The sequence below is a fragment of the Sceloporus occidentalis genome, unplaced genomic scaffold (genome assembly GCF_023333645.1).
Source record: "Sceloporus occidentalis isolate IW3139 unplaced genomic scaffold, rSceOcc1.0.p SCAF_74, whole genome shotgun sequence".
NCBI classification, from domain to species: Eukaryota; Metazoa; Chordata; class Lepidosauria; order Squamata; family Phrynosomatidae; genus Sceloporus; species Sceloporus occidentalis.
In genome coordinates, this window is record NW_028317054.1 from 2,986,379 (window position 1) to 3,001,733 (window position 15,355).

The window sequence follows — 15,355 nt, forward strand, 5'->3', positions numbered from 1 at the left end:
CATTACAAAGTGGGACTCCTGGCATTGTTACTTCCAAGCATTGGGCCACCAAGAACAGGAGGACACCTCATGTCTACCAGGACCAAGGGCAGCTAAATCCATAGAGCAGGGGTGTCCAACCTGTGGCCCTACAGCTGCTGCAGGACTACAGCTCCCATAATGCTCTTTCAGCTTAGGGGCTGGCTGAAGAGTATGGGAGATGTAGTCCTGCAGCAGCTGGAGGGCCACAGGTTGGACACCCCTGCCATAGAGGATGAGATACGTACAAAACTCTACCAGCTAAGGCACAACCCAGTTTCAGGTTGTAACAATCAGGCATTTTAACACTTTCTATGCACACATGCCGTTTTGTAGGCGTTTTTTTATTATTATAAAAAAAGATTCTGTTTGACTGCAGGCTTAAAAAAAAAAAATAAACATGAAAATAAAAACACTCCAAGCAAGAAAGAGAATACTTGCAAACTTGGAAGAATAAAAGACACATTTATAGCGAGAAACATTTTCTCTATAGCTTGAGCAAGTTTTTCAAGCAATACCTCATATATCAAAACAGATCTCCATGGCAGTATTTCAACATACGAACAAACATACACAGTTCAAAAGTACAAAGAGGACTCTGGTGCCAGAACGGGAAGCTCTCGAATGCACTGCTTGCTCTGATGGCCGCAAAACTGTTAACCTGGCAATACTACATTCAACATGACGCTACAAATTAGTATTTCTACCGTTAACCTTTTGTTGTATTGTTAGCAGTATTCCATCACAGCAACAGCTGCTTACAATTACCCCAAGAGATTATCTTCCTTAAAACCCAAACTTTGCTCCAGTTCACAGGCTTACTTGTCTTATTTCTTTAAGAATTATAATTGTTTTTTTATTATATTGAATTACCCCCCCCTTCATTAAACTGCAACATAAATAAACGGAATTGATAATGCCTAGAGGCTGAATAAGGCGGTCACCCCGTTAACCTTTTAGACAAGCGGCACGATATTACGGTACTTGAAGGGTTACTGCATTATTTAGTTATATTCTTCAAATACCAACTGGATGGACCAAAAATGACATCGTACAAAATACACAATGGATTTTTGTTACCCACCTGACCGTGCCTTTCGTGTTTTTCAGTACTGTGGCTGCAAAAAGCTGAGTTACTCCTACTAAACTTGTTCCGTCGACCTCAACTATCTGGTCGTTGACTTGAATCCTGTAAATTTAGAACAATTAAAAAGTGTACTTTTTTTTTTTTCTTCAAAAGTAAGCATATTCCAAAATTAGTAGACGGAAAAGGGACAGCACGTCTGCCCAAAGCAGAAGCAGATTATTAACGGATCGTGTGCTAAAATAAACATCTGCCACAGAAAAAAAAGGTTAGAAACGTCACTGGCCATTTGAACAGGTCAATCAATACAGTCCATAAATGACTGGGTGTCGATGCTGCCCCCTGCTTCAAACGACTAATGAGAGTAAACAGAGGGGTTTATTCACTAAAGGCAGAGTTGGAAGGAGAGTTGGGTGCCTAATTCTCTTATTCATTTTTATTATGGGCAATTCTCTTGAGCAAAAGGCTGAGCTGGCCCTGCAAAACATGTTAGTAAAAGAAGAAATCTTATTAATAAACCATGCATTATACAGGGTCAGTCAGCGGTCTCCTGGACCAATGGGGTTTGGACCTTCGTAGCGAATATGGAAGTCGAGCAGCTGAAGCGCAACTTATCTGACTTTGGTGACTAGACCCCAAAGAGGCCTGGAAAGAATACACAAACATATGAATAGGTTTTGTTGACTGTAGTACTACCAAATTACAGGCAGGGGGCAGCAGTACTCTGCTCAAATGGGCTGTTTATACAATTTATACATAACATTCTAAACACAAAGCCCGGTACGCTCCACAAACACTTCAAAACAAACAATATCAGCTATATATCCTGCTTAATCATAATATAAATTGTGTTGGTTATGAAAACGAGGCGCGCAACAACATGCAGGAAGCTTGGAGGTTTTTGATTGGTTATTGAACGCTACATCTTTTTCTAGGTCGGCCCAATAAATAACTTCTCACCATTAACACTTTATGCCTCTCAACTGGGGCCTCACATTTCCTCAGTTTGTCTTGGAGGGATTGGAGTTGGTAACCAGGGCCTCTTTTGTGGTCACCCCCATGTCAACAGTAACTACATATTTCTGTGCTAGGATTTGTCCACCTGTGATGTCAGAGAGCGGAAGTACAGACTGATTGACATACTGCAGTCATGTGATAAGGCCGTATTCAGCGACATTGAAAGAAGATTCTTTACAGATTCCTCTACCGCGTCTTCTACTCCAGGAATGCAACGAACAATAAAAATCCTTCACATGCGCCTGGTCCGAAAGATACAAATACCAGCGCTGAAGCTATTTATGGGGATTGGTTACAAAAATACAAAACCCATGAATGCGTTAACAATCTTCCCTTATTGCTGCTCGGCTTCAATGACATAGCAGTAAAACTCGCTCTGTCAAACACAATACACCACAGCAAAAGGTCAAGTAAATTCACGTTCAGCTAGAAGTCAAACAACTCCACGCATTTTTATCAACTATGTAGAAAAATCCACGATTCAGGGGGAAAAAATCTTGCTAAGCGCATTACTACCATCAAGACTAAATTAGTTAGACGCTTACAGACACACTGTGTGTGTTTTGGAAAGATCTCCTGATCCACTAAGGAGCATTTTTTGTTGTTTTTATTTTAACCACAAAATGTCACAACATATTTAATACACAATGGCTTCTTATCAACCATAACAGCAACACGAAACATAACTTTCATGTCTAGACAGAAGGATCTATCCCAAAGTCACACCGGTCCTACAAACAATAGAAATAACTTATTACAACGCGCAGAAAGCTGCCAAGTACCATTTAGTGCAAGAGCTGTTATTTTACGTATAAGAGACAAAATTATAGGGCTGCAACTAACGATTATTTTAATAATCGATTAGTTGGCCGATTATTTTTTCGATTAATCGGATAAAAAAAAACAATATGCAAATTTTTAGTTTATTTAAAATAATTTAATGAACTGGATGTTAAAAAACAACTTAAAATTTACATTAACATTCTTATTTTGTTATGATGTAATAAAAAACAATATTTTCAAAGTACAAAAACTCAAACACAATATTTATGAAACAAAATAACCCCAAACATTCTGAAAAGAGGTGGACTATTACTGTTCAAGAAACTTTGCCCCAGCCCTGGCACTTTGCACCCAGCACTTTGCACCCAGCACCCGGCACTTTGCACCCGGCACTTTGCACCCGGCACTCAGCACTTTGCCCCAGCCCTGGCACTTTGCACCCAGCACTTTGCCCCAGCCCTGGCACTTTGCACCCAGCACTTTGCACCCAGCCCTGGCACTTTGCACCCAGAACTTTGCACCCAGCCCTGGCACTTTGCACCCAGCACTTTGCACCCAGCCCTGGCACTTTGCACCCAGCACTTTGCACTGTGCCCCTGCACCCAGTCTCCAACTCTGCCCTGCACCCAGCCCTGCCCCCACATTCTGCCCTGCCCCCACACTCACACCCTGCACCCACACTCACACCCTGCACCCACTCACACCCTGCCCTGCATCCACACCCCCACTCTGCCCTGCACCCAGTCTCCCACTCTGCCCTGCACCCCCACCCCCACTCTGCCCTGCACCCAGTCTCCTGCCCTGCCCCCACACTCACACCCTGCATCCCCACCCCCACTCTGCCCTGCATCCCCTGAAACCCCACCCCCACCCCCGCGAATCGCTCTGTGCGAACGGAGCCACTCGCACAGAGCGAACCGACATGAAGAATACTTACCTCCGGAACGCGTCACATCCGTCACGCAACTAAAAGAAGGCGGAGAGTGCAGAGCGTGTAGCGGAAGCGGGGAACGCTCGCGGAGGTAAGTAAAAGGAGCCAACAACGAATCGATCACTCGATTAATCGATAACAGAAATCGTTGACAACGATTTCCGTTATCGATTATTATCGATTTTATCGATTCGTTGTTTCAGCCCTACAAAATTATACATGCTTATGGAAAAAAGGAAGCGAACACAGAAGTTATGCTTGCTTTACGTGATTTCTCGACTTACCGGCCATCTCTCTGAGCTGCTCCTCCTTCAGTAATTGTTTTCACAAATATTCCCAACTTCTCCAAGCCCTGGTCTGCACCGACCCCCATGCCGATAATGCTTATCCCAAGCCCGCTATCACCTGAAGATGAGATGGGGAAAGGGAGATCATTTAAAAGTTAAATGAAGTTTAAATATCAAATAAAAAAAAAAAAAAAAAAAAAAAATGAGCACAAACTCTCTTAATCTAAACAAATAAAGTATAATGGAATATGAAATAATGGATACAAAAGCACTTATAGCTTTAATATAATAAAAATCTGTGCCATAAATTCCAGAAGAATAAAAGCCTGATGTACCCTTCTCAATCTCCACGGGAAAAACATCCATTTTCTCCACTCTTTTCTCAAGCTCATACTCGGCAGACGCTGCAACCGGATCCACCTCTTCGTTCCGCCGGTCGTAGTCTTCATTTGAGAAAGTGGTGTAAACCTTGAAACGACAAAACAGACAAAAGTTAAGGTCTCAAGTCATCGCGAGCGCACATGGAACGCACCGCACGATAGCGAGCATCTTCACGTCTCTGCCAACGGATTTGTACCAATTATACGAAGCTTAAGGCTCATGGTTGGCCTGCCAAGTACTCAGCATATAGAATAACATATCCTTGATTTGTTTTAAATGGGATTTCCTTACTTCATAAACAAAGAGTCCTGCCGTAATCAGACAAGCATAAATAATATATTATATCCATTGGATATCCACTAACTGGGCTTAAGGGTTAACTACGTGCTTCACGTTGGTGTCTGGACATTGACTAGGGAAGGCATGGCCAAACAGAACTTCAATATTTTTGCTGGAAATAGATTCTCTAACGGGTTCCTGAACAAACAGGAGATGTTGAATGGCGGATCATGGGAATGTTCTCTTCTAATGGCTTCAAAAAGGCTAACAGATACATGTTTATTTTTACAGTGAAACATCAAGTGGAATGAGGAAACCATTAAGTGCTGCACAAGTACCTGCCAGATGCGAATTGTAATGATAGATTAAGGTGTTTCGGGGTTTTTTGTACCACGCAAGCCCAAGTGCGCAGATGCCCAACAAAACCAATGAATCCACATCCCATAAAGGAATCGCTGCCTCAATTTCTCTCATATTCCTTCAGTAATCGCAAAACCAGACAATCAAAATAAAATGTTTTGTTGCTACACGTTAAGGTCATATTGCTTACGTGGGGATGGTTTTTGTAAAAACATTAACATTTGTCCATATTATACTCCATGCGTCTCTACTTGCCTGCTGCTGACTAATTGCGTTCAAAAAAGGAAATTCTTAATCTTGCTTTAGCTTTACTGCTTCCGTAGATGCTTTTCACAGAGATTTAAAACGATTAAAAAGTCAAACTAAAAAAAATTGCTTAGAAAAGAATATACCGTATTTGCTCGATTATAAGACGACCCTGATTATAAGACGACCCCCCAAAATCTGAATATTAACTTAGGAAAAAAGAAAAAGCCTGAATATAAGACGACCCTAAAGGAAAAAAGTTTTACCAGTAAATGTTAATTCATGTAAACTATTTTTTTTAATAAAAGCTATGATTGAGAAAAATATTTTTTTTGTTTTTATTTCTTGTATTTTCCAGCCTGTCCCCCAGTTACGCACATCTGCCCCCAGGCTTGCCACACCAATATGGCACTGTGGTCCATGATATGCCTTTTAACCCTCTATATGCCACTGTGCCCCATGGTATGCCTTTTGACCCCCTATATGCCACTCTGCCTCCAGAAATGCCTTATACCCCTATATCCCATTCTGGCATTTAGGGGGTTAAAATGCATATTATGGGGCAGAGTGGCATATAGGGAGGTATAAGGCATTTCAGGAGGCAGAGTGGCATTAAGGGAGTTAAAAGGCATTGTATAGAGCACTCTGCCTCCAGAAATGCCTTATACCCCTATATGCCACTGGCATTTAGGGGGTTAAAAGGCATATTATGGGGCAGAGTGGCATATAGGGAGGTATAAGGCATTTCAGGAGGCAGAGTGCTCTATTAAATGCCCCCTTAACGCCACTCCAGAAATGCCCTATGCCCCCATTTAACTAACACACACACACACACTCTCTCCCCCCCCCTCCCCTCCCCTCTCCTCCCCTCCCCTCCCCTCTCCTCTCTCCCCTCTCAGCCCTCTCTTACCGGTGCTTCCAGCCGGGGCAGCGGGTTGACGTCGCCTTCTGCTGCAGCCGGAAGGAGGTGGAGTTGGCAGCGGGGGTTTGTATGCGTCCGTCGCGTATACTTTCCCCGGCTGTCAGAGATCAGAGATCTCTGACAGTCGGGGAAGGTCTACGCGACGGACGCAGACAACCCCCGCTGCTAGCCACACCTCCTTCCGGCTGCAGCGGACGTTGTCTACGCGGATCGCGTAGACGTCAACCCGCTGCCCCGGCAATACAGCAGGAAGCACCGGTAAGTGTGTATGATGGGGGGGGGGGGGTGAGACAGGAGGATCCAGGTCCCCTGCAGCGGTGCGGGGGATCTGGATCTTAGTCTCCTAATCAGACTCTATTTGAGGTCTGATTAGAAGACGACCCCGATTAGAAGACGAGGGGTATTTTTCAGAGCATTTGCTCTGAAAAAAACCTCGTCTTATAATCGAGCAAATACGGTACATCGAGGATTTCTCATCTCAAAAAAAGGACATAGTACATGTTTTGCACTGTTATTCTATGTGGCACTATATCAATCTAGTTTTTACAGGAAAAAAACAATTATTTTTTTTTAGTAAAGATTACTACAGGATTTAAAAAAGTATACAAATATAACTATATGGCTATTACAGGGAGATCAAATTGCCATTTTTGGATTTAAGAAAGGACGGCTTTCTATCTGAAGAATCATTAGCTCATTACAATGCGTTGCGATGTTAGGCGGAGCTTCAGGGACGTCTATGGGGCTCAAAATATTAAATTAATCTATGCCACTTAGTGCAGAGTCAGAAAACAAACTTAGTTTGGGATTTCTTAAATGGTGTTTTTTCCTATTAATAAGTAAAAGGATAATAACTCTCCTTTAATATCAATAGACTATTTATCGGGGGGGGGGGGGTTGTTGGTCGGTTGTTGGTAGAAAGCCACAGCTGTTCTGGAATCTGGACCAGATCATTAACTAGACGTTCCTCAGGAGGTAAAAAGAGATACTGCGGTTTCTCCGAGAACATGCGTTTCTGCATTACTAAAACTACCGTAATCCAAAGCATTTCATGTATCTACATGTTTCTTCTAGGCAAATATTCCAGAAACCAAAATGTGAAACATACTAGTAATTTTGTACATAGCTGTTAAATCAATTGGCTTCTCCTGATTAATCTCAAGGGAGCATGTGGGGCAAATGGGGTTACCAAAAACTATTCTGCTTGCCACTGTCATGCGAAGAACGTTTAGGGAAGTCTGATCTGACACGGACAATGAATCATGTTTCTGTAAGTAAGATATACACACTACTGTTCAATGTGAAGGGACAACATAGCCAAGTTTCTCCAGCATGGAGGGGTTACCTTGTCCTGTATAATGTATAATCCAATGGGTGAAGAGACTTTGGAGAACGCTCACTGATTTACAGGAGTTGGTCCTTCACAGTGCACAGTTAAGTGAGGAGACCAAAACTCTCCTGTAAACTCTAGCTTTAGTAAATAGAAACACACACCAGATGATTGGAACCCATCAGTAGTAAATCATGCCTTCCGACTCCGTAGTAGAAACAAACGGCATATTTGCCCGATCTCTGGAATATTTATTTTGATCTTTACATATGTATCTCTCCATGACCCCAAATATATGGCTCTCTCTGTAGAGATCCACCTCTATAACAAAAAGTCAACTCAGCAACCCCATCTCCTCTCGCAGAGGAAAGCCAACAACTCTACTTCTGGGGAAGTGCAATGGGTTAAAGCACCCAAGGGGTGTGCAATGGGTTAAAGCACCCTATCAGCTGGAACATAAAACCTGCCCTTGTAGTAAGATGAATAAATCATAACCTACTCGTTTACCAAAGGTTAGGCTCACACCTGTTGCACAAATACAAGAAGGGTGTGTACCAAAGAGTAAGGAAACCGGAACGCAGATAAATAGGGAGGAGAACATTCCAAAACAATGACATTTTTAGGAAATTAGGGGATCCGTTAGGTCTGAAGTTGTCCTGTTTATAAACTTGAATGGTTTGGATCCTCCTGTGAAAGTCAATAACTGTTTATCTGAAACAAAATGTTTGCACCTAATATCCAAACATCAAACTGTATAGTGTGCTTATCAAGACTTCTACTATTACAGATAGAGAACCATTTCTACCCGATTCTACATGGACTCGTCAGAACACAATTCAACATTAAACCAGTAACCAGTAGACTGGATAGCCATACGCCTATTCAATGTATTAACTTCTACACTTCTGCTAGGAGGCTGTTCCACTTATCTACCACCCTATAATTAAATCCTTACATCCGCTAATTTTAGATTATGACCTCTTGTTCAAACATTTCTCATCCTTTGAAATAAACTTTCCTCCTGTAAACCCCTTTAAGTATTAAAATGTTTCTATGAGGTCCCCTCTCCCCCACTTAATGGGTGTATTAATGCGCAAAAAAAATGGCAAAATTGCTCGGGGACTTGGGGTACCAAAAAAACCCCCAAAAAACCCCTGGGACTGAAGGGGTTAAATACTGGTGTGTTTCCCATTAAACGGAGTTCCTGATTTTACCCTCGGGCATCTGGTCTCGGCTGATGATTCTTGAGGGGAAGGCGTTAGCAGCTGATATTCTGATATCAGCCGATAATAATCTGGAGGTTCAGCGGTCGGAGTAGCAGAGGAAGCCATCTTTAGCGGATATAACCATTTGGGGTACCGAGATCCGTTACAGGCTATAACTCATCTGACTGCCATTAATTAAAAACACAGCAGAATAAGGGTCTCATTTTATTGCAATTCACCTTTTTCCCATAAAAATAGACACGTTTGGTCAGCTACAGATGTCACTTGAAATTTGTTTGGACATGGTATTTGAAATAATATAAATACCAACAAAGGAACTTATGATTTAAAAAAGCGAGGGCGCAGCTCCTACTGCAAATCAGTGCTGACCGTAGATCATAAAATAACATAGCAAATAGCAGCATATTCCAAAGCTCCCAAAAACCAAATCTGAATGCTTCCTAAACATGTGCAAAAACATACAAAAAGACCAAAATATAATAGTCTGTGAGATAACGTGAATACAGCTCAAAGCTGAGCAAGAGAAGGGGTGAATAATTACGGGTTTTACAGATCAATGTCTACTTCTTCAGAGATGATTGTTTCTGTGGGGCATTGAGATTTGTTTTTCAGGAGCCCTGGAATCGTCTGCTATTTTATCTTTTATATATTTTATCTTTGCACATTTTCAAGTGGACATTTTATACACCGATCAGCCATAACATTGACATATTAGGCAGCAAGTGAACATTACGCCCTCAAAGTTAGAAGCAGGAAAAATGGGCAAGTGTAAAGGATCTAAGTGAGTTTGAAGAGGGTTGACGACTGGGTCAGAGTATCCCCAAAACTGCAGCTCTAGTGTGGTATTCCTGTCAAAGTGGTCCAAGGTAGGAAAAGCAGTGAACGAGCAACAATGTCATGGGCGGCCAAGGCCCATGTGGTCAAATCCAACAGATGAGCTACTACAGCTCAGATTGCTGTCGGTTCTGATAGAAAGGTGTCAGAACACACAGCGCATCGCAGTTTGGAGCCACAGACCAGTGAAATCACCTACAATGGGCACGTGAGCATAAGAACTGGACCCCGGAGCAATGGAAGAAGGTGGCATGGTCTGATGAATCATGTTTTCTTTTGCATCACGTGGATGGCCGGGTGCGTCCATTCATGTGGATGTTGGTTGTACACGTACCACCTACCTAAGCATCGTTGTAGACCATGTACACCCGTTCACGGACACAACATTCACCGATCAGCAAGATAACGCACCCTGCCACGAATCAAAAATGGTTCAGGAATGGTTTGAGGAACACGAAGTTCAAAGTGTTGATTTGGCCTCCAAATTCCCCAGATTTCAATCCAATCGAGCATCTGTGGGATGTGCTGGACAAACAAGTCCAACCCATGGAGGCCGCACCTCGCAACTTAGAGGACTTAAAAAGGATCTGCTGCTAACCAGTTGGTGCAGATACCACAGCGCACCTTCAGATGTCTAGTGGAGTCCATGCCTCGACGGGTCAGGGCTATTTTGGCGGCAAAGGAGGACCTATACAATATTAGGCAGGTGGTCATAATGTTACGGCTGATCGGTGTATATTGAATTGGTCTTATTTGTATTATAAAAGTTATTTATTTGCAGTAGGAGTTGCTCCATCTTTTTTCTTTTGTTTTACATGTTTTTGGATGTGGAATGTAAGCACACTTTACAGAGGAGCAGCATACCAGAGTTATATTGAAGAATCCCTAATATATATTATATATATATACACACACACATACACACACACACATATATACACACACATATATACACACACACACACTTTTATTGTATTTTTTTTGTACTTTGGGGACTTTTCTATTACTCACTTGTTTGCCTACGTTAGTCCTTTACTTTCTTTAGTGCAGGTGTATTTTGTCTATTTACACGGTATCATTACTTGAGTATGTTGAAAATACAGGTCATCATTGTGAGAGGTCGGTAAGTCAAGAACAACATGACTATAAACAACCCACACCTGAATGCCTAGCTAGAAAAGGTTATACACAAGTATCTAATGTTAATTTATAATAATAAAAAAAGGACGTATTACTAAAGCCGTTTGAAATCACAAAACAAAACATTACGACCGGATTTAGTTCAGGATAAACCAGCTCTGCTTGGGTACGTTAACAGTGTCGGGAAAATATAAATCAGGGCTTGTGTTTTGCAGAAAGAATGTGAGCGGTTGCTAAGGAATACCTCAGCTATGGCACACAATGCCTCTTTCTTTCCCAAAAGCCTCTTAGTAAGAAAAGCTAAGTAAATCCCAAATTATACTTACGTCAGCTGGTACACTACAGCAAGTATAGAAATCAGACCTAATTGGAAAAAATTAACAGCACAGATGTCTTCTGAAATGTTTACGAAATTCAAGGAGGTATAGAGGAACGACGCGACATTCCTACGGTCAAAATGAGTGACGAGTTTGTAGGACATCAAGATAAATTTGTCGTTTTGCTTCAATATAGTACATTTTAGATACAACATTTTTGGCTTCTATCTTACGAGTGCATGTAACAGGAACAATGCGCGATGTAAAAGGCCCGTGCAGCTGCACCAGGGATGAATTTCTTTGAAGACTTGTTTACACAAGGAAAGAAGCATCTGAACGTGAACAACTATTCAAATATATCTTTGGTCTACACAAACAATTCTATTTAGACATTGGTTATTCAAAAAACGGCTGGAAAAGGACATGAGGTCAGCCTTTGAGACAAAGTCACTCAGCTGAACGTGTTTTCTATGGTGATGAAGAGGATGGTGATGTGGCAGTTGTACACAAAGCCAAGCTGGCTCTTGAGAAAACCTGCATTGTTAACATAGCTACCTGCAAAATACTACCTAGATATCCACTTTTGGCCGAACCTGAACAGCATTAAGGAGGTCCTGCAGAGTTCAATGGAAAGCACAACGGCTCTCTCAAGCACCTGAAGTTTAAGTTGTTCTTGAAAACAAAAGTGGCTTCAAAATAAAATGGAAACCAAAAATACATTTTGCCGAGTTAATTTATACTGCTCTTGTAAGCATACAGTTTAGAAGAAGGCCTACCATAAAAACTCTATATTCTTAAGAAACCTCACCTAAAATCTGATAGGCTTAAAAAAAAGTCCAGAGACAATAAGAGTTCAGTTTTCAATGAAATCTGTGCCAATTTGCTTGATTTTTCATACGATTGTTCCCACCGATGAGTTGCTTCGTCTTAGACGGATGTTTTGGACCAACAGTCACACTCCATGACTTTTAACTGGAATATTAAATGTTATTAGTGGGCTCTTTTATATAAGAACAGTTTATATGTTGAGGCAAAACGTCTCACTGCTAAGAAATTCTTTCAGCTGCACTGAACGCAGACTTGGAGGACTGCAACAGGAATAACTTCGGTAGCTGAAATCTCAGGATTTAAGGAACAAAACCCCATGGGTGTCAATATGTTTGTAAAAAAGGGGAACAACGAGGAGCGCAATTTATTTACTCAAAAATGTTTATACTACAGAACGAACTCCAGTTACCAAGTATTTTTCCCAGACAGACTTGGCAAGATATCTAAAGAGGATCTTGCACATGAAGAGTTGAGAAATAATATGTGCCTCCACCAAATTCTCAGCAACTCTACTACCAGCCCATGAAGGAAGATAGAGGAACATCTCCGGTAGCAGCATGTACTGTCGTATTATTATATCAAACCGAATAGCATTAGATGTTGATTACTTAGTCACGACTACACTGTTCTACAAGAGCTGCAATTTAACAAAACACATCCATTAAATGCAGAAATAACAAGTTTTTCTTATATAAAAACCACACACATTGATAATATGCTGCGGATAGGTTTAAGAATCACGATGAGGGATAATCTGGAAAGTGAACCAAGGTAGTTATGCATCTGCTGAACCGATATGACTAGTTATAATCTAGGAACTTTAGAATATCCAAATTTGTTGCTAAGAAACTGGAAGATCAGACATATTGGTGTACCACAGAATAAAATATTGGTTCTATTAAAAATTATTATTATAGGCAAAGGATGGACAAATATGGGAAAATAGAAATATCTATAAAAAAGCAACATATTATGATTATAAAATTCTTAACTTTTCCAATAGCTAAGAAAATACATTCAGACACCGGAAGCTTCCACTAAAACTATAAAAAAAAGTAAACAATGGTATTTAATTTTGAAAGAACTCATGAATTACCTTAATGTGCATTCTGTTTTGCTAAGGCTGTTAAGGACATTATACTTTCGTTTTAATTTAAGGACACTTTCAAACTTATTTATGGAAAAACAAAGTTAATTAGAAGAATGGAGAATTTTAGTTATGAAGAAAGACTAGAAACGCTGAACTTCTTTTCACTTGAAAAGAGCCGTCTAAGAGGGGATCTGATCACATTGTACAAATACATACAAGTATAAACAGCTCTCTATTGACCTATTCACCAAGAGGTCTCTACAAAAGACACGGGGTCATCAGCAGAGACTTGAGGAAAGGAGATTTCACCATCAGCATAGGAAAGGGTTCTTCACAGTAAGAACAATAAGAATATGGAATTATCTGCCTAAGCATCATCTAACTCTGTGGATATTTTTTAAGAAAGGTCTGGATGCTTTTCTGGTTAAGCATAACATAAAGGGCTACAACTGCTAAAAGGACAGTCGTATTAGAAAGTTGATCCAGGAAGTAATCTGATTGCTGCTACGGAATCAAGAAAGATTTTTTCCCCTGTTGGGGAAATTGTTTTTTTGCCTTCTTTCGGACTTTACAACTAGGTATGTGTGAAAGGTTGAACTTGATGGACTTAAGACTTTTTTCCAACCTCCTATACTATAACCTATCACTATCCTGTTTCGAAACCTCCCCTAGATGAATAATTCAAAGTGACAAAAGAAGAGGCAGCATCTGCCCATTCATGAAAGTGGTGCGACAGACCTAACCACCACGATAATACTTTTCAAACACCAATAATAAAGGAAGTGTTACAAATGCTTCATCACAAGATCCAATAGGTTATTTAGATTTCCCTTCTGATGAATATTTAAAAAAACAAACTTTTTTAAAGCATATCCACATAATGTGCAAATAGTCAATGTAAATAATAGAACTTTACGACCCAGTACACTTGACTTTGTTTACATATAATGTGATACAGGCTGAGAGCCAGAGTTGGACAAAAGGCACACTGTCACTTGTTATCCAATACAGACTGAGCCCTGGATGTGTACGAGAAAAAAAAAAGCACAGAAGAAAAGACCCATTGAATCACACAGTCCATGGTTACAAGCTTCAGTCCCACTTCGAAACACAACTGGAAACATCTACGTTCATTTAATACAAGAGCTTCAAGACGGACTGCGGAAAACTCGTAAGGTGTTTGATGATAGCTACCTCTGAATGGATGTAAAGACAACAGGTCTATACACTAACCAGAGAGTTATGGTTTTCAGCTCCTTTACTTCAGTATACCTTATAAAGGGCCATCCCCAGTGAGCCTTTGCTACAAGAAGAGCTTGGTTGGCCTTGCATAATGCATAGTTAAATCAGTAAAATTGCTTCAAAATCTCCTCACACATTGAGTTATGCATTATACAGGGCCAGCTCAGCCATTCATGCTGGAGAATGTTAGTAGTGCTGGCCCTTCATAATTAATAGTGAAACGGCAGGGGCGGGTGAAGCCACAATTCAACAGCACACCATCCAGTCATCTGCTATGTGCAAGTTGGCCAGTTGACTCTGCATACATTCATTGAATTGGACCAATCCCAGGAACCAGGGAAATTGGATCATATAATCTATATGGCTTCTATCAGTATTTTATGCTGAACTCACTAGAAGCTTCATAGATTTATCCAGCTGAGCCTCAGTTATTAGCGCAAATAACACAGCAGACCAAAATGATCATTAATTATCTTAAGGTTTGTACAAGTAATATGTCACCATTATAATAGCATATAGTAGGCACGCATTGTACAAAGTACGTAACATACATAACCTTTAACAAAAAAACAGTTCTAAAAATATCCTTAATTGAATATACAATTATATAATAAAGCACATTTATAATTATGTGTAAAACAAAGTAATTATTCCTGTCCATATGCCCTCCAGCTCGCCTCACACTCCGGTGAAATCATACACTTTCTATGAGCAGCGTACACTGCAGAAATTAGCCCCTCTAGTGGATGTCTTACAGTTTAGGTCTCCATGGTGTATTTTTCCATTTACAGACCTAATTTATGAAAACATACAAACCTAAGGCTGTGGCTTTACACGTCATGACACTAGAACCAGGAAACGTTGGCATCATTTTCCAAAATGCTTGTGTGATCCAAATCAGACATCTCCGTCCAAGACAGACAGCCATATTCAGACGTGATGTACCACAGTCTACATTATGATTCATCTTAAGTGTTTTACCATTTTCATGTAAACTATATGGACAAAAGTATTTAGACACCTGACAATTACACCAAAAG

The 15,355-nt window shown here is 40.7% G+C and overlaps 1 protein-coding gene across 1 annotated transcript in view; it reads right to left on the minus strand.

The window, feature by feature from the left end:
- LOC149285961 (neurabin-1-like) overlaps positions 1 to 15,355 on the minus strand; it is a 36,391-nt gene that overhangs the window by 14,827 nt on the left and 6,209 nt on the right. The window contains exons 2-4 of the mRNA XM_089494670.1: positions 4,456 to 4,588; positions 4,118 to 4,238; positions 1,103 to 1,207 (exon numbers count right to left, since the gene is read on the minus strand). Of these exons, the coding sequence (XP_089350796.1) occupies positions 1,103 to 1,207; positions 4,118 to 4,238; positions 4,456 to 4,588 (359 nt within the window). The remainder of the gene's footprint in view (positions 1 to 1,102; positions 1,208 to 4,117; positions 4,239 to 4,455; positions 4,589 to 15,355) is intronic.